At 36.1% G+C, this 21,525-nt stretch overlaps 3 protein-coding genes across 7 annotated transcripts; 2 read left to right on the forward strand and 1 right to left on the reverse strand.

Annotated features, from left to right (window-relative positions):
- Positions 1-1,246: 1,246 nt before the first annotated feature.
- Positions 1,247-7,457, reverse strand: polh (polymerase (DNA directed), eta). The gene is made up of 10 exons (XM_028467815.1): positions 7,098-7,457; positions 5,646-5,780; positions 5,322-5,554; positions 4,287-4,465; positions 4,102-4,205; positions 3,886-4,005; positions 2,895-3,018; positions 2,500-2,565; positions 2,247-2,419; positions 1,247-2,175 (listed from the first exon to the last, which is right to left on the reverse strand). The coding sequence occupies exons 1-10, from the start codon at positions 7,232-7,234 to the stop codon at positions 1,314-1,316; spliced, it is 2,133 nt and encodes a 710-aa protein (XP_028323616.1). The 5' UTR covers positions 7,235-7,457; the 3' UTR covers positions 1,247-1,313.
- A 3,824-nt stretch (positions 7,458-11,281) lies between these two features.
- LOC114477014 (uncharacterized) lies at positions 11,282-17,520 on the forward strand. Of its 5 annotated transcripts, none has more exons than XM_028469042.1 (9): positions 11,282-11,340; positions 11,488-11,805; positions 12,169-12,468; positions 16,090-16,156; positions 16,277-16,371; positions 16,446-16,480; positions 16,767-16,817; positions 17,001-17,060; positions 17,345-17,520. In XM_028469042.1, the coding sequence occupies exons 1-9, from the start codon at positions 11,295-11,297 to the stop codon at positions 17,402-17,404; spliced, it is 1,032 nt and encodes a 343-aa protein (XP_028324843.1). In that variant the 5' UTR covers positions 11,282-11,294; the 3' UTR covers positions 17,405-17,520. The 5 variants fall into 5 exon arrangements, with proteins under 5 accessions (XP_028324843.1, XP_028324845.1, XP_028324846.1 ...); XM_028469043.1 differs by lacking the exons at positions 11,282-11,340; positions 11,488-11,805; positions 12,169-12,468 and adding exons at positions 14,793-14,848; positions 14,996-15,310; positions 15,721-16,020; XM_028469041.1 differs by lacking the exons at positions 11,282-11,340; positions 11,488-11,805; positions 12,169-12,468 and adding exons at positions 14,793-14,848; positions 14,996-15,310 and having other exon boundaries at positions 15,721-16,156.
- A 1,069-nt stretch (positions 17,521-18,589) lies between these two features.
- Positions 18,590-21,285, forward strand: LOC114476925 (uncharacterized). Its single transcript, XM_028468941.1, has 8 exons — positions 18,590-18,645; positions 18,793-19,110; positions 19,521-19,953; positions 20,074-20,168; positions 20,243-20,277; positions 20,566-20,616; positions 20,800-20,859; positions 21,145-21,285. Exons 1-8 carry the CDS (start codon positions 18,600-18,602, stop codon positions 21,202-21,204), a joined length of 1,098 nt encoding a protein of 365 aa, XP_028324742.1. The 5' UTR covers positions 18,590-18,599; the 3' UTR covers positions 21,205-21,285.
- The last annotated feature ends 240 nt before the right edge of the window (positions 21,286-21,525 follow it).

A 21,525-nucleotide genomic window follows, 5' to 3' on the forward strand; every position in this document is an offset into this window, starting at 1 on the left:
TTTTTATCATCCCGTTTGAGAATAAATGAAGCCAATTTGTCCCCTGGTATGAAATAATTTAATAAGCTCAACAGTGGCCTCTACTGGTCAAATACTACGATATTTAGATGTTTGATAAAATATTTTTATTTAAAAAACAAACACTTGTGTATATGGCTTTCAAACACTTCTACATTTTTTTGCTTGACATATTTTATTATGAAGATATGTTTCCATCAAACATGTTTGTTTAATGCACATGAGTCCTTTTTCTATTAATCACCAGTTCCTTTCCTCACGATTTAATGCATTTAAGAGAAAATATAGGATTTAATCATAAATGCATGCAGCTTGCATAAACTATCCAATGTCTAATAAAATGACAACCACATTTTTATTATGGCACCACAGCACCAATTGCTATCTAGTTTTGCACCTGTCTGATGCACTCTGAATGAGGAAGGACATAAAATGTCTTACTCACTGTTTTAAGGAAACGTAACCGTTTTTTTGCTTATGTCAAGCACCCAAAACACATCTGATTATTTGCAATATTCACTGAAGCCACAGAGTTTAAGGTCTAAGTCTGTTTGCTGGTACAGATTAGGCCACAAAAAAAAGGCAAATGATTTAGCTGCAGTCAATTCTCTACGAGGCTACAAGCAAAAATAAGTCTTACCTGATACAGAACTGAACAACCACCTCAATGGAATGTGAACTAAAAGTGGTTGACGTTCCCTATTGAGTTTCAGACGGGCCCACACTTACAATTATTGGGGAACTTTGAGTCTTCATATTGCTAGTCTCTATTTTCTGCTTAGCTGTTCGCTCACATCAATAAATTATATCGATATCTTGAAATGCCATAAGATTCTTAAAGCATCTGGCCCACAAATATCACACGTTTATTGGTCAGCACAATGCGATCAGACAGCTCAGATTCAGCTTGATCGAGTGTGAGGAATGCAAAGAATTGCTGGATGTTGTAGTCCTACGGAAGTCCTCTAGGCTTGCCACTACATGGTGAGTGACATTGTCTAAACAAGCTCAAAGCAATTCACTGGGAACAATCCGAAACCACCGTGGGGACTGAAGGCTCTCCGCCAACTCTCACCAATCATCTCAATTCCAGTGATGATTTCATCTGGGTGGAATGAGATCTCTATGTCATAAACAGCCTGATAGTCATACTGATCTCTAGAACAGATGCCTCTGAAGACTTTCAAACACTTAAAAAGCATAAACAAAATGACCTAAACATCAAATATGGGGTTTTCAATGGTAAAACATTTATTTGTACAACATTTGAATTGCTTAATGAGAAGGAAAGAGTTTTAGTTTTTTTTAAAAAAGGAATCTAAAGTGCTAGCACTTCCTCCTTGGCTTCTCAGTTTCTTTGCTGCCGGTCCAGATTGGCCTCTGATTTTTGTCTTGACTCGTGAGGACTGGGCTGATCCTGTGACTCCCCCCCTGAGAGGTGGAGGAGAAGAAGAAGAAGAGATGTTACAAGATGTAGTGGCAGCTGATGAACTTGAAGATGATGAGAATGACTTCTGGAGGTCCATGGCAAAGTGATAGTCATTGTGTTCAGGCATTTCCCAGGCCAACACTTCCTGGCTGCAGCGGTCACACGTCAACAGGTCTTCACTGGCCCCACTGGGAGGATTGGGGTTCAACTCCACATCAGTGGCCTGTTCATTATCGGGATTTTCACACTGAGTCCGTGATGGCGACACAACAGGAACACAATCTTCAGAGTTATTTTTTTCAACGATGTTAAGCGAGTTTTTCATGGATGAACTTCTTTCAGTGCTTCTCTTTTGAAAGAAAGACTTGATATGACGACGAGGGCTTTCAGAAACATCAGAACTTCTCCTCTCTGCTCCTGAATGGCTCTCAGAAGCACTTTTTGGTGCAGGGGAAGCCTTTCCTCCAACTGAGACTTCTTCTTCACCATCCTTTTGGATTGTCGGTCTCTCCGTTGCTTTCTGGAAGAAGGACTGGATGGTGCCATGTTGTTGTTTGCATGGAGACACACTTTTTGCATCTAAAGACGACTTGTTTGAAAGCTGAGAGGTAGAGAAACGACTTTGGCTTAAAGACGTTTCAGTGGAAAGAAAGCCAGTGATCCCTCCAGATGATGGAGCATCACTGAATTTGCTGGCTGAGATGTGCAGCAGGGTGAGGGGCGGAGTCCTGGACACATAAAAGGAAGAGTTAGAGAAACCCTTTTATAGTATTATATTCCACTCCGATGCCTCAGTTACCAGGCAGCCTGCTGGTTTCCTGCCGTGTTGAGACTCTTGATGATGGCAAAGCTGTCACTTGATATTTTGGTAGCCTCGTAGCGCACCAAAGCACAACATCGGGAGAAGCTACTGGGCCTTTTGTCACCAAGCTGACGGACCCCGACTGTCAGCGACTTCGCCACCCGACCGTTCTGTGAAAGTGAAAGGAAAATGGTCAAGGTGGTACAACTATGAACCTGCTGACAGAAAAGGTAATTATTGTATTTCTCACCACATCTCTGTCCTTTGTCAGCCTCTCCTCCAACTCGAGGGCCAACTGATGGAGCCAAAACTGCACCTAGACAGAGGTTGGCCACTTTGTTTATCTATACAGGTACTCAACTGAAAACATCTGAATTTCCAATAATCCAAGGTGACAATTGCATCTGCCTTAGTTTCTTCTGGCAAATTTGAAAGTTACCTTGGCATGGGGAGCATTTTGTTGGAATCTCTGGATAAATCATTTTAAATCAACATCTAATCTGGTGACCATTTCCTTTTACTCTTTACAATTATCACAAGCATCAGTCTTATATGCTTTATTTGTTCCACTAAATGAGTCAATTATGACACAGAAGAACTAAAACTGTTTTCAAAATACTATAAACAATGTTACTAGTTTTATACCTCCTCTTTAGTTGCCAGTGATGTCTTCCCGGGAAAGTTTTTACTGCAGCCAATGGACTTTGGAAGCTGCCTGGGCTTCACTGCTTCAAACTCAATCCCCCGACACAAGTCGTACAGCCACCGACTGCAGAGCACATAGAGAATCAACAGTCAATGCATCTGGAACCTTGCGCAGGACATAGCTTTTGTTATTTCTATCCTTGTATCAAACATGTGGTAACTACAGACAATGACATGATAAAAACACCTGGAAGGAATCGGGTGGCAAAGTTTAAAACTTTCCATGGGAATCAACTGAAATTTGCTAAACTGAAGGTTGGCCTGAGAAAGTGACAGTGAAGAGGAGGAGGAGTCAGATGTTGAGGAAGTAAACACTACACATGGAGGATGTTGATAAGGCCCAGAAAGAGGACATTGCCTGAAAGGGTTGAGTAATGTTAAATTTCACATTGAGGCTTTTGTTGTGAAAGAATCGATTGTTCAATGTAATAGTTTAAGTTAAGACAAGCAATGCACTGTTTGTGCTTGAAGACCAGTTATTGGTACCAGAGATTTTGGGTTATACAGATATTGAGTTGAAATCAAATTATTGATGTTTTTCAGCTCGAATTAGTCCTAAAAAACAAGATGCTTAAAAAACATGAAGAATTGTTAAGTTATACTTACAAATGAATCTGTTGAAATGTTATGGTTTTTTTATGGTATTGTTTTTGCAGGATGCTAATAATTATGTTTAAATATGATAGTTAATTACCTTTTATATAATTTCTATTTTTAATATTCTCCAAATCCCAAGGTTAAGTTCCAGTGGAAATTTACTGTGATTTTCCTGCCTCTTTGCAACCCCTAAAGAAGAAGGAATTATAAAATCTAGATTTTACCAGTTTTGCCTGATTTGTCAAGATGCCAAGATTACTGGTAGCCAAGATTTTTGCTTTAACAGTGTTGCCATAAATATTATGTATTCATATCAAATTTTTATTTTACTGACCCAGTCTTGTCTCCAAAGTGCAGCTCCAGTTGGGCCTGAGAAAACCGAGTGAGGTCTCCCATGTTCTCAACTCCTAGAGTTTCAGTGATGGAAGAACCAAGTTTGCCTCCAAGGTTCCGTCTGCACAGAAGAAAATGCGTTGTTGGTTTTTCTAGCCAGTTTTTCTTTTCAGCTGGGCATGACTTGTTATTTTGCAAAGTCATGCTCTGAACTCACATTTTGCCGATGGGCAGAGAGTTAAAAAGTTCAGTCACGGAGGCCAAAGGCAGGATGGTTTGTCTGTTGGGTTTGTTCAGACCACACGCCAGTTTGGCTAATACCTGGAAACAAGAGTCACTTCTAAGTTACAAATTCATTGATCCTTCCCTCCTGGTTCACTGCGTTATATTTATACGAGCTACCTTATTGTGTGATATCCCCGCTGAACAACGAAAACCTGTCTGTTCCTCTACAGCTGCTCTCATCTCCTCAACAATGAACGCACCAACAGTCAGCTGCAGTCCTGCAGAGCTCTGCTCTCCTAATGACGAGGGCGTTAAGGACGCCAACCACTGGTGGAGACCCCTGGATCTCTGCTCCTCTGCAGATTAACAGTTTGCTCATATGTAAAGTCCTTGAGAAGATTGATTAATCAGACCCTCCAGGAATCCACAATGCTGCGATCACAAGATTAATAGTTGCTATTAATGCAAATTCAGCCATTCCCCGCAAATTCTGTGCAGCCCTGCAATTCTGTCCAATAACCGCAAATTTCTGCAATTTTAACCAATCTGACTAAAGATTCCAGTTGAACCTTCGAAGCCATGTTTTTATCCGTTTTTTTTTTTTTATATTAACAATTAAAAACACCATAAAACAGTCACATATTAACATGTGTACTATTAAAATATTAAACAAATGGTCAGTTTACAATCCAATATCACGTCCCAGGAGCTCTGTCGTAAGATTGCGAATAAATGAAGTGACGTAGTCTACACGCATGAGTTGAAAGGATCCGAAACGATCAGGCCTGCGAAAGGATTGGGCACTGACGGACTCTTCTGCAATCTGCTGCAAAGGTGTTTGTAGCAAAAGTCATGAGTGCACTGATGAGATTTTCACAGGAAAATATGCTTTTTATTTTAGGTTTTTTTTTTGTTTTTTATTTCAAAATCTTAAAGGTTTAGTGGACGATGCTATTTGGGCTTCTAATCAATATCTTGTTAAATTATTGTGAATCTGAACTCTTCTCTGTATTGTTATGAAATAATTCAAAGGCAATCAGGTTTTTTGGCAAACTGACCAGTTTAGGCAAAGTTATAAGAAATAATAATTCCCTTTAATTCCCTTTAAAAATATGCCGCAAAATGAGGCATTTTAGGCTGCAACAATAACAGAAATTTGCCACAAAATCCTGGAGGGTCTAGATTATTAACCAAAGTTGGATAAAAACTAACCTTTATCAAAAACTAAATCCTCTGTGTGAGGTTCCAGCTCCGATGAACTTTGAGGGTAACCCTGGATGTAGGTGGTCTTCAGGAGAGAAGGATCAATCCGATTGACACTCATGTCTTTCAGTCGCTGCTGGACTGCAGCAGTCAAGTCCATGTATGCCTCATCGATGCTGGCTCTCTCAATCACAGCAAACCGCGACATCACCTCAATGACCTCCACGCTCGCTTCTCTGTAACTACAAAACCAGGAACCGTACATTTGTTCTCAGGAACCTGGCGATAACATTAAAGACAATGAAGGTAAAAGAAAGAATGAGTTTGACCCACTGAGTCAGGTCGGCTTTGCCATGCAACTCTCTGACTCGTGCCACCTGCAGATCTTGACAGAGGTTTTTGGCGTCGTCCACCCACATGTTCCTTGTGACGCCGTGGTCCCTCGCCTCATAGCTCACAGCGATAATACTAAAGCATGAGCCACGAGTGGATACAGAACACAGTTATTGGAAAGACAGGGAGAGCATCTGTGGTGGTTGATGAGGGCGGGTGAATTTCAAACACAGAGACATCAGTTCAAATGGTCAAATATAAAGTAATGTATTTATTTATATAAATTAATAAATGTGTTCATGTTTAGCCAAAAACAAAACAAAAAGATAACAAGTCAACAAATGTGTCCCATTACTTGTACTAAAACAAAGGAAATGTTCTTAAATTGATATTTAGGCTATCATGGATTAGTGGTAGAGTGGGTCGACAAATAACCAAAGGGTTGGGGGTTCAAATCCTGCTCTATCCAAGACATCACCGTTGTATCCTTGAGCAAGGCACTTCACCCATATTGCCTAATATAAATATAGTGAGTGAGTGTGTTACTGGTGGTCGGAGGGATCAATGGCGCACCATGGCAGCCTCCCTTCTGTCAGTATGCCCCAGGGCAGCTGTGGCTACATTAGTAGCTTACCACCATCAGCGCTATATAAAATTCCAATGTATAATTATTATTACTATTATTACTACTAGCAGTTTGATATGAAAAGGATCTTATTGCTCCATGGTCCACTTTAGATTATTTTATTTTTTTCTAATATTATTATCAAATAACCACATTAACAAAATATACAAAGACCGATCAAAACACAATAACTTAACAGAAAATTTTATTATAACCACAATAAATCAGAGGTCACTCAAAAGACAAATGTCTATGGAAGCCCATTTCCACCACTGAAGAAGAAAAAAAAAAAAAAAAAAAAAAACACTCATCAAATGACTTTCTATCTAATAATTATAACTTTCTTTCTCATAATTATGACTTTCCGAAGTTTTTTTTTTTTTTTTTGAGTGGCGGAAACGGGATTCCTTAAATTTCAAAGTGTCGATTGATACGGAAACTTTTGTCATATATATATTTTTTTTAATTTAACATATTTAATACAGCAAATTCCACCTTTAAAAATACATATATGAAAAAAAAATACATTTTAGGGTTACGTATAGGGATACGGTTAAAAATACAAAGAAAATAAATATTTTAGGGTACTTCCTGGTTTAGGGTTAAAATAAAAGGGTTAGCGGGGTAGCTAAAATAAAACTGACGAAACTTTAAGTCACGTGGTGAACCTATTACGTCACCTAAACTGGCCAATGAGGGGCGTTGCGTATGACTAGAAAAGTAGTCTATGCATACGTTTCCGTATGGGGTGTTGACAGTAACGGACATGTCTCTGCAGCTGTTTACCATGAGAACAGACGTCTAATCGCTGTGTGTCAGAAACTCACCCGCCTCCTTTCCACGTCTTGTACTGAGCCACCACACACGGAGTGTTCCTCAGAGCCGGGTTCAGGCGCTGCTCCACCTGCACGTAAAAGCAGTCCATGTCGACCAAGGCCACCACTCTCTCCTCCCCGTATTCCATTAAAGACCCGGGGCTGGAACGCGAACAAGCACTGGGTGGTGGTCACTTTGAACGACAGCTCCGGGTCTCCACATAAATTAAGGAAGGCGCCAAAGTGAATCCTGTCGCTTAGTGATGACGTAGGAATGTTACATAAATAAAACGTAATCAGTAGTGGACTTGGATTGTTTTTTGTGGGGGGGTTTCTTACAAACAAAAAGGCACATTTTCACATTAAAACTGATTAAAGACAAAACAAAAAAGAACGTTGGCTAAACAATGTACTTACAATCAAACAACAGATTGGGCTATAGACCCATGCCACATGACGTCACAGGTCACGTGATATCCGCCCCCCTCGCCATATTGGAAGTGACAGTTGAAGAGCCTTGACAATCTGGTTATATTTTTTCTGAGTACAAATTATCTGACACCTCTACCATATACCATACATTCATAAAAACAGATCTTAGGACTTGGACTGCTCTTATAATCAAGTATTCTAGAACGACATATGTTTGTTTGTGAATGTAAAGCTTAATATGGACATACAATTTGATACAAAATATGTTATTTTTTACTTTTGGAAAAATATCATATACACTAAATTATCCAACCAGAAACCTACATCTGTAGTATTCCAGTCACTTTTATTCACATACTCAATCACTTTAAAGCACTGCAGCTCCAACTATAAAGCTGTGAAGACCAAAGAACTTTGTAATGAATTTGAATTGTAAATTGTATGCATATTTTTTTCTTTAATTTATTTTGTATACCTTTATGTAAATGACTGATGTGAAAGCTGACGTCTGTATGTGTACATAACTTAAGCCTATTTCTTTGTTAAAGTCACCTATTGTACATTGTATCAAATAAAATTGAATTAAAAAAAATCAGTAGTGGACTTTCTTTGTTGTTGTTTTTTATGCATACCGTTATTAAACTTTTAACAAAAAATAGTTGTAAGCATAAGGAACTTTAACAACAATTAAGTAACCTAAGACAGTCCAAAAGAAAATATAATACCAGTAGTAATTATCTATGTAACAAGTTTCTCAGAATACAGTTTTATTTTGGAGGAAAAAAGATTTTGTGGGACAGGAAAAAAAAAAACACCCCATTGGTTTTATTAATAGAAAATAATTTTAGAATGGTAAATATAATCTACCTGTGTTATGATTTCTTACATCAAACATCTACAACTTTTAATTTTGTAATATGACAGTATATTTGTGCAGTTATTAAAAAAAAAGTTGCGTATTCATTAAAAAAAAGTATTTCCAGACAAAAAAAAATTGACTTCAATCAATATATATATATATACAATTATTTCAAAGAAAAAAAGGTTTCAAGCGCAAATAGATACCCAATTAATTAAATTCGAACACTTTTTTTCTTTCGACCATGGATCAAGTGGTAGAGGGGTCGTCTTCTCATCGAGAGGTTGGGGGTTAGATCCCAGTTTATACCTATGTGTCAAAGTGTTCTTGGGCAAGACACTGAACCCTAAGTTGCTCCCAGTGGTCGACTAGTGCCTTGCATAGCAGCTCACCCCCATCGGTGAGTGAATGTGAGTGTGAATGTAAAGCACTTTGAGACTACTTCAGTGTAGGGATAAAGCGCTATATACGGTAAATTAAGTCCATTTACCATTTTTTTGAAAAGGTTTTTTGCATTGAAGTGAATTATTTAATTGAAAATATAATTTCTTTGATTGAAGTCATGCTTTTAGTATTTGGGACATGTTGTGGTTAGGATATTTGAGTCTTGATCATTTAATCCCCAAAAATACAACTTCAATCAAAACAAATCAAAAATATTTTATATATCTGAAAACTACTTTGAGTAAAAAAAAAAAAATCAAATCAAATTGTGATTAAATTAAAAAATTAATACATTTGAAACTCAAAAAGTTGCATTTGAACATGTTTTTAAATTGAAGTTTTTTTATTGACTAATAAAAACACAAATCATAAAGAAAGTCACAGTGAAACCTTTGAGCATTTGTTTCTTTACATGTAAAAAACCTAAATGTTTAAGATTTCATTACAGGATTGTTTTTTGGGGTGGAGATTTTGGGTTTTCCTTCCCTTGAGTTTTGTCGAATTAAGATTGGTTTGAAAAACAACAAAGATAAAACATTTTTTTAACTCAATTTGGGTTTTGGCTAAAAATGGTCATTCTGAAATGTATAAAAACAAAAGTCATATATTTTTCACGTTGTCTAAATGAGTTGGAAATATTTCAAAACAGTGTATTGTTGGATCGAAACCTGATGTTAAAATTTCTCAAATTATAGTTTGTCATTCTGCCAAGAGCCACATATAGATAAACAACTGAACCTAATACACATATTTTCATAAAAAAAATGCAGCATTTACTAGAAGTATGTGAAAGATCCAGTTTAGACCAAAAAGTTCAGCTGCTCACCAGTGAATCAAACAGCACCCATGGCCAGTTCTAAACACTACGCTGTTCTAATTTAATTTTCTCTTTGTTTTTGGGACAATGTTCGGCTCGAGGTCACGTAATAAAATTATCAGGTCTGGAAAATTAATGCTAAGCTTTGGCTCTGATGTCTAAGCATTAGCCAGTTGCAGTTTTGACTGAACCAAAATGGTCGAAAGCAGATAGTCGCCAAGGGACATGGCCCATTGGTATGTAAAGACTGCTGAATCAGCCCGATAGCACTGGTAATAGGTGTGATGAGTGTGATGTGATAAAGCATTTATTCTGTTTCAGGTTTATAACCTGTGGTCTACCACTGTGGTCTGTGAACTCTGGTCAATAAAGTTTAAATGAAAACCAACAAAGACAAACACAAGTTATGACATTGTGTCCCCCCGGCTAACCTTATCGGAGGGCTGAAACCAAAGATCCGAACAGTTTGAAACCAGGGTTGTCTTCAGTTGTAAACCAAGGCCCAGTCCCAAGAAAAGCGGACTGTTCATATCCTTGGTGCATTGAAAACTGAATGCAAGAATAGTCATTAAAGACTGTTCAACTTCTGACTGAAGCTAACAACCCATAAGGCTGTATGATCATCTGTTAATCTACTAGCTGATGAATACACAAGTGAAAGCAGAATAAGAGGACTACAAGAACCCACCGGCAGAAGAAACTTACAAATTTGATCAACGCCGGAAAAGATAACAACATGGCTACAGCAGAGGAGCAGCTGGAGATGCTAAGGCAGAAGCATTCAGCAGCCCTGGTTGCATTCACTAAAAAGGGCAAATGCCTCACTTCCAGAGTTAACGCGTTGAGCGAGCGTAAACTGAGAAGCGAGTGGGGAAACTTTGAATTTCAACATTACGTAGTCACAAATGCTGGGATTGAGTATGCGACTGCCTTGGGAGAAGTAGGCGGTGAAGAAGCTCAAAGAATGGCGGACAACATCGACGAGATGACAGCGCGGTGTGACAAAGAGTTTGATAAGATCAAACAGATTGTAATAGAAATGGAAATGGTCTACCACTGTGGTCTATGGTCTGTGAACTGTGAACTGTGGTCAACAAAGTTTGAATAAAAACCAACAAAGACAAACACGAGTTCTGAAATTGTGTCCCTACCTGGCTAGCCTCTTCGGAGGGCTGAAACCAAAGAACCGAACAGACAATAACTGCAAAAAACATACTTTTAAGTTTTATTCTTATTATAAATCACAGAAATGCTTTGAGGCCATTCATGTAGGGAAGAATAAGTGAAGTCTGAGTAATCTACAGATTAGGAGGTTAAGTGCAAGAAAAGTTAACTTTTTGAGATGTTCGTCTCAACAAGTGGGGAAGTAGGCTGTGCAAAAGTTGTTGAATAACTGATGCCTTGTTCTGAAAATTATGTTTCTGAAACCATTTTATTCTAACTTCACTTAAAAATGTAATAAATATTAACAAAAGGTGTGTGATTATTACAGTGAATATCTAAATTGATTAGGTTGTACATTGCTCTTGTGATCTCCTAATAAGTCATCAGTTAATGTGATTGGTTGAGAAAAGAGTGCACCCACTGCTACGGTTGTATATTTCTGAAATGTAGGAAGTACCTGCACATCTTCTCATTCATCTCTCCACCAACTAACATGGCAGTTCATTTCAGCATTCTTCTCCTCCTCTCTGGGGTAACAGGTTAGTGGCAACTGTTAATGTTGACATTAAAATGTAATGTGTTATTTTTTAAAGAACCATGTCTATACTTTCAGCTGTTTACAAGAACGGAGAGACCACAGACACTATCTGTGATTAAATATATTAAAATATGTTTTTCCTTTGCAGGAATCTGCAGCATAACTACAGTCCGTAAAGTGTCAGTGAAGACTGGAAAATCCATTTCAATTCCCTGTCTCTATAGCTCAGAGAACACAGACAAAGTCAAATACTTGTGTGAAGGCTATTCCTGGCATTCCTGCACATTTGTGGCCCAAACTAACCAGCCTCAGAATTCAGACAAGTTTTCAATAACTGATGACAAAACTCAGAGAATCTTCACTGTGACTATATCAAAACTGGACAAATCAAACAACAATTTTTGGTGTGTGAGCGGTGTGCAGGGGTCATATATCAGAGAGTATTTCTACCTGTCAGTCACCAAAGGTGAGTCCAAACCTTTGTGGACATTTGAAGTCCTTAATATGATCTTTTATTTCTGACTGTATCCAGCAAAGTGTTTTTTGAACAAAGCACAAACATCAAAGTGCAGATTCCAAATATTGGAACATATAATTAAAGCATATATTAAAGCCTTAGTTTGTCACTTGCACATAAAAATCACTCCTTATTAATCCCTTAGAATTTTTTAAAGGTGTAAAGTATTTCAGTAACACTAGTGACATGGTTTTATTCAATAAAAATTAAATGTTTCACTTGGTGCCAAATTCTCAATAACTCAATACAAGAGTAAGAGAAATGTGACAATTCTTTCTCTGATGATTGTTCATTCATTTGTCTTTTCTTTAGGTGAATCCAGTCTTTATACAGAAGAGCAAAACTATGTGGGATATATTGGAGAAAACATAACCATCAAATGTTTCTCCAAAGTCACTGGAGTAAAGAAGTGGTGCCGACTGGGTGGGCCATGTGTGACAGACAGTATCCGTGATGGTGCAATACATGGAACAACAGTGACCATCAACACCTCCGTCCCTGGAGGGTTTAATGTGACTATGAGTAAACTAAGGTCTGAAAGTGAAGGCTGGTATTATTGTGAAGCTGGAGACTTTCAGATGCCAGTTTATATACGTGTTCAAAACAGACCAGGTTGGTTTTTGCAAATTGTTGTCAATGAAAGTGATTTTTTATTAATACTATCATTTACTTTTCAAAAATCAGAAACTACTTCCAGTACTTTAGAAAAACAGGAAAAAAGGTGAGATTTTACCTAATTTATTCATTATGTTAGGTGTGGCTATTGTAATATGTTTAAAAAAAAAAAAAAAAAAAAAAAAAAATCAATACAACATTTAGCTTGACTAATCTAACATTTCCTTAAATCTACTTCAGATTTTCATTTGACCTCAAGACTCTCCTCATACCTCCAGGTTTGTTGATCCTAATTGTGACAATGACCATCTCCATTTGGCTAATATTAAAGCGAAGTAAGTCTGTTTAGATTTTAGAAATGTACTTGCTTTGTTTTCTTCTTTCAATAACACTGTAATTGTTCTCCAAGGGCGTGGAAAAGCAGAAGCATCAGCCACGACAGAAGTAAGTTAGATAAAATCATCTCTGGCCAGATGTGATAACCTAAAAAAAAAAAAAAAAAAAAAGCAAATGAGATGACAGTGCTCTTCCTCTTTTTCACCTTCTTTTTGTACTTTAGTCAGATTATTCTTCAACAATTTTTTCAAACTGTCAAATTTTTTCTGTGTTTCACAGGCTGTATCTGCAGCTGAGGATGTTACATACATCAACTGGACTGGAAACAGGCAATAAAGAAGAATAAAAAGAAAGTGAACATCATCTACCTGAATATAATGAGATGATGATTCATTCAGTGTTTATTACCATAACATTTAGTAATATCCTGCACTCATGAATACGCAAGTGTTCTTGTTTTATAATTTTTACTTTTAAATACTTTGTGGAATCTAAACCTGCTGCTTTGGAATTGTTTACTTCCTCTAATAAGATTCATATCTTCTGACTCACTCATTAAAAGGCAGTTAAAAAAAAACATATTGTCCATTTATAAGTATTCCTTAAATAAATCTAATTACTTTATGCCCTCACTTGCTTTATGCCTTTTTACCATGATTAAAATCCAAGTGTAAATATGTACATTCATATTTGCATGTATATATGGGTGTATGTATACTATACACTTATGTATTTATGTTTTCATTTTGTGTTTCTTTTTTGATTTTCAATTAATATTTTGTTCAATATTTCCATTGTCTTATAATATTGAATTTTGTGTGCTTTGTTTATTTTTTTTTTTTCCTCTATCAATGATTAATTATGCATTTTGTTTCCTGATTTTATGTGTTTATTTGTCAGCCAATATTTTAAATAGTATGTGTTTAATGAAAAGAGAGGAACTCTTATACAAGCCCTTTGTTCCCTTTTTAGACCTTTAATGTTGTTTTTTCTTCATTGTGTGCTCAATAAATAAATGAAAAAATGAAATGTAAAAAATTCCTAAATTATTTACATTTTGTATTTTCAATTACCTCTGAATTACTTTGGGGTTTTATTTTATTTTTATTTTTTTGTATATTTGGTTTGTGTTTGTCATGTAAATTTTTTTTTTGAAAAAACAAACAAAAATGTGTTTCTTTCACAGCTGTTCTGTTTATTTTTGGTACATATATATATATATATATATATATATATATATATATATATATATATTCATATAAGTATACATTTTAGATGAATTAATTCATAAAACAATTACAATAATTTCTTAATCTTTGAATCAAAGTTTAAAGTGAAAGGTTGTTTTCCTGTTGCTTGGCAAATGTGGTGCAGTCATGTTTCTGACCATACCAATTTTATTCTTTAGGAGCTGAGATTTTCTTGTATTTTTGACCCAATTTATTTTCTAAAATTACAGTAATCTATTTATCCACTAGCCCAGTGCTGGGTTTAGAATGTCTGTTTGTGCCTAGAGCCATATATACACAATTTAACCTCACACACATGTTTTTGGTGCCAGAGAAACAAACAGCAATCACCAGAAGTGTGTACGGAGTTATCTACAGATCAGGAGGTTCAGTGGAAGAGAAGTTGGATTATTGAGTTGTTCGTCTCAACATTTATGTCCCTTGTTTAAACATATTTGAAGTGGGGAAGTAGGCTGTGCCACAGTTGCTTAATAACTGATGCCTTATTCCTGAAAATTAAGTCAATTAATAAAACCATTTTATTCTGATAACTTCACTTAAAATGTAATAAATATTAACAAAAGGTGTGTGATTATTACAGTGAATATCTAAATTGATAAGGTTGTACATTGCTCTTGTGATCTCCTAATAAGTCATCAGTTAATGTGATTGGTTGAGAAAAGAGTGCACCCACTGCTACGGTTGTATATTTCTGAAATGTAGGAAGTACCTACACTTCTTCTCATTCATCTCTCCACCAACTAACATGGCAGTTCATTTCAGCATTCTTCTCCTCCTCTCTGGGGTTACAGGTTAGTGGAAACTGTTAATGTTGACATTAAAATGTAATGTGTTATTTTTTAAAGAATCATGTCTCTACTTTCAGCTGTTTACAAGAACGGAGAGACCACAGACACTATTTGTGATTAAATGTATTACAATATGTGTTTCTTTTGCAGGAATCTGCAGCATAACTACAGTCCGTAAAGTGTCAGTGAAGACTGGAAAATCCATTTCAATTCCCTGTCTCTATAGCTCAGAGAACACAGACAAAGTCAAATACTTGTGTGAAGGTGATTACTGGTATACCTGCACATTTGTGGCCCAAACTTACCAGCCTCAGAATTCAGACAAGTTTTCAATAACTGATGACAAAACTCAGAGAATCTTCACTGTGACTATATCAAAACTGGACAAATCAAACTATTTTTGGTGTGTGAGCGGTGTGCAGGGGTCATATATCGGATATTATTTCTACCTGTCAGTCACCAAAGGTGAGTCCAAACCTTTGTGGACATTTGAAGTCCTTAATATGATCTTTTATTTCTGACTGTATCCAGCAAAGTGTTTTTTGAACAAAGCACAAACATCAAAGTGCAGATTCCAAATATTAGAACAACTGGACAGGTTAATGTTAATTAAAATGTGTCCCTAATGTTTTAATCGTATTAGCAAAGCTAAAACTTTAAATCCTTGTTTGTCACTTGCACATAAAAATCACTACTTATTAATTCCTGATAATTTTTTAAAGGTGTAAAGTATTTCAGTAACACTACTGACATGGTGTTTCAATAAAAATTAAATGTTTCACTTGGTGCCAAATTCTCAATAACTCAATACAAGAGTAAGAGAAATGTGACAATTCTTTCTCTGATGATTGTTCATTCATTTGTCTTTTCTTTAGGTGAATCCAGTCTTTATACAGAAGAGCAAAACTATGTGGGATATATTGGAGAAAACATAACCATCAAATGTTTCTCCAAAGTCACTGGAGTAAAGAAGTGGTGCCGACTGGGTGGGCCATGTGTGACAGACAGTATCAGTGATGGTGCAATACATGGAACAACAGTGACCATCAACACCTCCGTCCCTGGAGGGTTTAATGTGACTATGAGTAAACTAAGGTCTGAAAGTGAAGGCTGGTATTATTGTGAAGCTGGAGACTTTCAGATGCCAGTTTATATACGTGTTCAAAACAGATCAGGTAGGTTTTTACAAATTGTTGTCAATAAAAGTCATTTTTTATCAATACAATCATTGTCTTGTTTTAAAGTTGTAACTACTATTACTGATGGAAAATCAGAAACTACTACAGGTACTTCAGGAAAACAGGAAAAAGGGTGAGATTTTACTTCATTTATTCATCATGTTAGGTGTGGCTATTGTAATATGTTATAATAAAAAACTATCTATGTAACATTAAGCTTGACTAATCTAACATTTCCTTAAATCTACTTCAGATCTACATTTGACCTGAAGATTCTCCTCATACCTTTGGGTTTGTTGATCCTAATTGTGACAATGACCATCTCCATTTGGCTAATATTACAGCGAAGTAAGTCTGTTTAGATTTTAGAAATGTACTTGCTTTGTTTTCTTCTTTCAATAACACTGTAATTGTTCTCCAAGGGCGTGGAAAAGCAGAAGCATCAGCCACGACAGAAGTAAGTTAGATAAAATCATCTCTGGCCAGATGTGATAATCTAAAAAAAATAAGAAATAGCAAACAAGTTTAAGAAAAGTCTTCATTAAGTTGGTTTTCTCAGCTGGACAAATCACATGATATACTGGTATAATCAATAAATGTGGAAAAACCTGAAGAGACGTAATCCAAACTGTAGCCAAGAGATGAAGTGTTAGATTTTTTTGTTTAGGGACTCTTTTTTTTTGAGTGGGTGTAAATGACTTATGTGTTTTTAAGAATATTACGTCTCTGATTATTCAATACAGGATGAAGTGACATACTCCAGTGTGGTTCATGTGAAGCCACAATCTGCTCAGGTAACCCTAACGTACACCCATCCTCAGAGATAGGATGAACAGCATTGTTCTACTACTGTGATTTTGTTTATTGCCTTCAAAAATAGATCCAAATCCACTTTGTTACCATGTACAGTTTTAAAAGTCCATCACAAATTGAATCTGTTCATTTCTCACACATCGACTGTTTGCTTTTTGTCACAGAGAGGTGATGAAAGGGAGCTGGATTCCATGTACAGCTCTGTGAAACCAAAAAAGAAAAGGGTAAATTTTGACATGATATGTTTCACTTCTGCTACTGTTTGAGTCATTTTGGAAAAGGAACCGCAGTCAAGAATGGGTTTTACTTATTTGATATTTTGTAGTTTGGATAATCCATTGTTAAAGCCAGGCTTTTATGTTTCAGTTGATGTTGTACAGCAAATGTATTCAGCTCCAGACATAGAATGCCTTAACAGTGCTCTTCCTCTTTTTGACATTATTTTTGTAGTCAGGCTATGTTTTATCATTTCATTCTAACCATCAACTTTTCTTCTGCATTTTCACAGGCTGCATCTGCAGCTGATGATGTTACATACAGCACCTTGACTGGAAACTATAACATTTAGCAATAACCTGCTGTTACGGCTGGTGCCTCATGGCCTCTCAGCCTGCCCTTCCTCCTCTCTCCTAACACACCTGACTCACATCAGCAACAAAGACAAACACGAGTTCTGAAATTGTGTCCCCCCTGGCTAGCCTGTTCGGAGGGCTGACACCAAAGTACCGAACAGACAATAACTGCAAAAAACAGAGTTTTATTCAAATAATAAATCACAGAAATGCTTTGAGGCCATTCGTGTAGTTAAGAATAAGTGAAGTCTGAGTAATCTACAGATTAGGAGGTTAAGTGCAAGAAAAGTTAACTTTTTGAGATGTTCGTCTCAACAAGTGGGGAAGTAGGCTGTGCAAAAGTTGTTGAATAACTGATGCCTTGTTCTGAAAATTATGTTTCTGAAACCATTTTATTTTAACTTCACCTAAAAAAACAATAAATATGAACAAAAAGTGTGTGTGTGTGTGTCTTTAAGTATCATTTTTAGATTAGGACATCAATGAAACAATTACAAAAATTTCTAAATCTTTGAATCAAAGTTTAAAGTGAAAGGTTGTTTTCCTGTTGCTTGGCAAATGTGGTGCAGTCATGTTTCTGACCATACCAATTTTATTCTTTAGGAGCTGAGATTTTCTTGTATTTTTGACCCAATTTATTTTTTTAAATTACAGTAATCTATTTATCCACTAGCCCAGTGCTGGGTTTAGAATGTCTGTTTGTGCCTAGAGCCATATATACACAATTTAACCTCACACACATGTTTTTGGTCTCAGAGAAACAAACAGCAATCACCAGAAGTGTGTACGTAGTAATCTACAGATCAGGAGGTTCAGTGGAAGAGAAGTTGGATTATTGAGTTGTTCGTCTCAACATTTATGTCCCTTGTTTAAACATATTTGAAGTGGGGAAGTAGGCTGTGCCAAAGTTGCTTAATGACTGATGCCTTATTCCTGAAAATGAAGTTAGTTCATGAAACCATTTTATTCTGATAACTTCACTTAAAAATGTAATAAATATTAACAAAAGGTGTGTGATTATTACAGTGAATATCTAAATTGATAAGGTTGTACATTGCTCTTGTGATCTCCTAATAAGTCATCAGTTAATGTGATTGGTTGAGAAAAGAGTGCACCCACTGCTACGGTTGTATATTTCTGAAATGTAGGAAGTACCTGCACTTCTTCTCATTCATCTCTCCACCAACTAACATGGCAGTTCATTTCAGCATTCTTCTCCTCCTCTCTGGGGTAACAGGTTAGTGGCAACTGTTAATGTTGACATTAAAATGTAATGTGTTATTTTTTAAAGAATCATGTCTATACTTTCAGCTGTTTACAAGAACGGAGAGATCACAGACACTATTTGTGATTAAATGTATTAAAATATGTGTTTCCTTTGCAGGAATCTGCAGCATAACTACAGTCCGTCAAGTGTCAGTGAAGACTGGAAAATCCATTTCAATTCCCTGTCTCTATAGCTCAGAGAACACAGACAAAGTCAAATACTTGTGTAAAGGCTATTACTGGGATTTCTGCACATTTGTGGCCCAAACTAACTGGCCTCAGAATTCAGACAAGTTTTCAATAACTGATGACAAAACTCAGAGAATCTTCACTGTGACTATATCAAAACTGGACAAATCAAACAATGATTTTTGGTGTGTGAGCGGTGTGCCGAGGTCATATATCAGAGAGTATTTCTACCTGTCAGTCACCGAAGGTGAGTCCAAACCTTTGTGGACATTTGAAGTCCTTAATATGATCTTTTATTTCTGACTGTATCCAGCAAAGTGTTTTTTGAACAAAGCACAAACATCAAAGTGCAGATTCCAAATATTAGAACAACTGGACAGGTTAATGTTAATTAAAATGTGTCCCTATTTTTTTAATCGTATTAGCAAAGCTAAAACTTTAATTCCTTGTTTGTCACTTGCACATAAAAATCACTACTTATTAATTCCTTATAATTTTTTAAAGGTGTAAAGTATTTCAGTAACACTAGTGACATGGTGTTTCAATATAAATTAAATGTTTCACTTGGTGCCAAAATCTCAATAACTCAATACAAGAGTAAGAGAAATGTGACAATTCTTTCTCTGATGATTTTTCATTCATTTGTCTTTTCTTTAGGTGAATCCAGTCTTTATACAGAAGAGCAAAACTATGTGGGATATATTGGAGAAAACATAACCATCAAATGTTTCTCCAAAGTCACTGGAGTAAAGAAGTGGTGTCGACTGGGTGGGCCATGTGTGACAGACAGAATCAGTGATGGTGCAATACATGGAACAACAGTGACCATCAACACCTCCGTCCCTGGAGGGTTTAATGTGACTATGAGTAAACTAAGGTCTGAAAGTAAAGGCTGGTATTATTGTGAAGCTGGAGACTTTCAGATGCCAGTTTATATACGTGTTCAAAACAGACCAGGTTGGTTTTTACAAATTGTTGTCAATGAAAGTCATTTTTTATTAATACAATCATTGTCTTGTTTTAAAGCTGTAACTATTACTGATGGAAAATCAGAAACTACTACAGGTACTTCAGGAAAACAGGAAAAAGGGTGAGATTTTACTTCATTTATTCATCATGTTAGGTGTGGCTATTGTAATATGTTATAATAAAAAACTTTCTATGTAACATTAAGCTTGACTAATCCAACATTTCCTTAAATCTACTTCAGATCTACATTTGACCTGAAGATTCTCCTCATACCTTTGGGTTTGTTGATCCTAATTATGACAATGACCATCTCCATTTGGATAATATTACAGCGAAGTAAGTCTGTTTAGATTGTAGAAATGTACCTGCTTTGTTTTCTTCTTTCAATAACACTGTAATTGTTCTCCAAGGGCGTGGAAAAGCAGAAGCATCAGCCACGACAGAAGTAAGTTAGATAAAATCATCTCTGGCCAGATGTGATAATCTAAAAAAAATAAGAAATAACAAACAAATTTAAGAAAAGTCTTCATTAAGTTGGTTTTCTCAGCTGGACAAATCACATGATATACTGGTATAATCAATAAATGTGGAAAAACCTGAAGAGACGTAATCCAAACTGCAGCCAAGAGATGAAGTGTTAGATTTTTTTGTTTAGGGACTTTTTTTTTTGAGTGGGTGTAAATGACTTGTAATGTGTTTTTAAGAATATTACGTCTCTGATTATTCAATACAGGATGAAGTGACATACTCCAGTGTGGTTCATGTGAAGCCACAATCTGCTCAGGTAACCCTAACGTACACCCATCCTCAGAGATAGGATGAACAGCATTGTTCTACTACTGTGATTTTGTTTATTGCCTTCAAAAATAGATCCAAATCCACTTTGTTACCATGTACAGTTTTAAAAGTCCATCACAAATTGAATCTGTTCATTTCTCACACATCGACTGTTTGCTTTTTGTCACAGAGAGGTGATGAAAGGGAGCTGGATTCCATGTACAGCTCTGTGAAACCAAAAAAGAAAAGGGTAAATTTTGACATGATATGTTTCACTTCTGCTACTGTTTGAGTCATTTTGGAAAAGGAACCACAGTCAAGAATGAGTTTTACTTATTTGATATTTTGTAGTTTGGATAATCCATCGTTAAAGCCAGGCTTTTATGTTTCAGTTGATGTTGTACAGCAAATGTATTCAGCTCCAGACATTAGAATGCTTTAACAGTGCTCTTCCTCTTTTTGACATTATTTTTGTAGTCAGGCTATGTTTTATCATTTCATTCTAACCATCAACTTTTCTTCTGCATTTTCACAGGCTGCATCTGCAGCTGAGGATGTTACATACAGCACCTTGGCTGGAAACTATAACATTTAGCAATAACCTGCTGTTACGGCTGGTGCCTCATGGCCTCTCAGCCTGCCCTTCCTCCTCTCTCCTAACACACCTGACTCACATCAGCAATCAGGTATAATAATAATAATAATAATAATAATAATAATAATAATAATAATAATAATAATAATAATAATAATAATATGTTTTATTTGTAATGCACTTTACATTTGATACCAAATCTCAAAGTGCTACAGGATTAAAAAATAGAATGAATATATAAATAAATAAAACACAACATTTATTAAAAGACAGGATTAAAAGAGGCATTAACTGTTAAAATAAGTTTCTGTAAAAAGGTGA

This window comes from Gouania willdenowi, chromosome 15 (genome assembly GCF_900634775.1).
Source record: "Gouania willdenowi chromosome 15, fGouWil2.1, whole genome shotgun sequence".
Taxonomy (NCBI): domain Eukaryota; kingdom Metazoa; phylum Chordata; class Actinopteri; order Blenniiformes; family Gobiesocidae; genus Gouania; species Gouania willdenowi.

Coding starts and splice junctions, on each gene's coding strand:
- polh (XM_028467815.1), bottom strand. CDS start 7,234: ATGGAATACGGGGAGGAGAGAGTGGTGGCCTTGGTCGACATGGACTGC. Junction 3,019..3,885: donor CACTTTGGAGACAAGACTGG/GTCAGTAAAATA, acceptor TGTGCTCTGCAG/TCGGTGGCTGTACGACTTGT. Junction 2,176..2,246: donor GGAAACCAGCAGGCTGCCTG/GTAACTGAGGCA, acceptor TTATGTGTCCAG/GACTCCGCCCCTCACCCTGC.
- LOC114477014 (XM_028469041.1), top strand. CDS start 14,803: ATGGCAGTTCATTTCAGCATTCTTCTCCTCCTCTCTGGGGTTACAG. Junction 16,481..16,766: donor AAGCATCAGCCACGACAGAA/GTAAGTTAGATA, acceptor TATTCAATACAG/GATGAAGTGACATACTCCAG. Junction 17,061..17,344: donor TGAAACCAAAAAAGAAAAGG/GTAAATTTTGAC, acceptor GCATTTTCACAG/GCTGCATCTGCAGCTGATGA.
- LOC114476925 (XM_028468941.1), top strand. CDS start 18,600: ATGGCAGTTCATTTCAGCATTCTTCTCCTCCTCTCTGGGGTAACAG. Junction 18,646..18,792: donor CCTCCTCTCTGGGGTAACAG/GTTAGTGGCAAC, acceptor TTTCCTTTGCAG/GAATCTGCAGCATAACTACA. Junction 20,860..21,144: donor TGAAACCAAAAAAGAAAAGG/GTAAATTTTGAC, acceptor GCATTTTCACAG/GCTGCATCTGCAGCTGAGGA.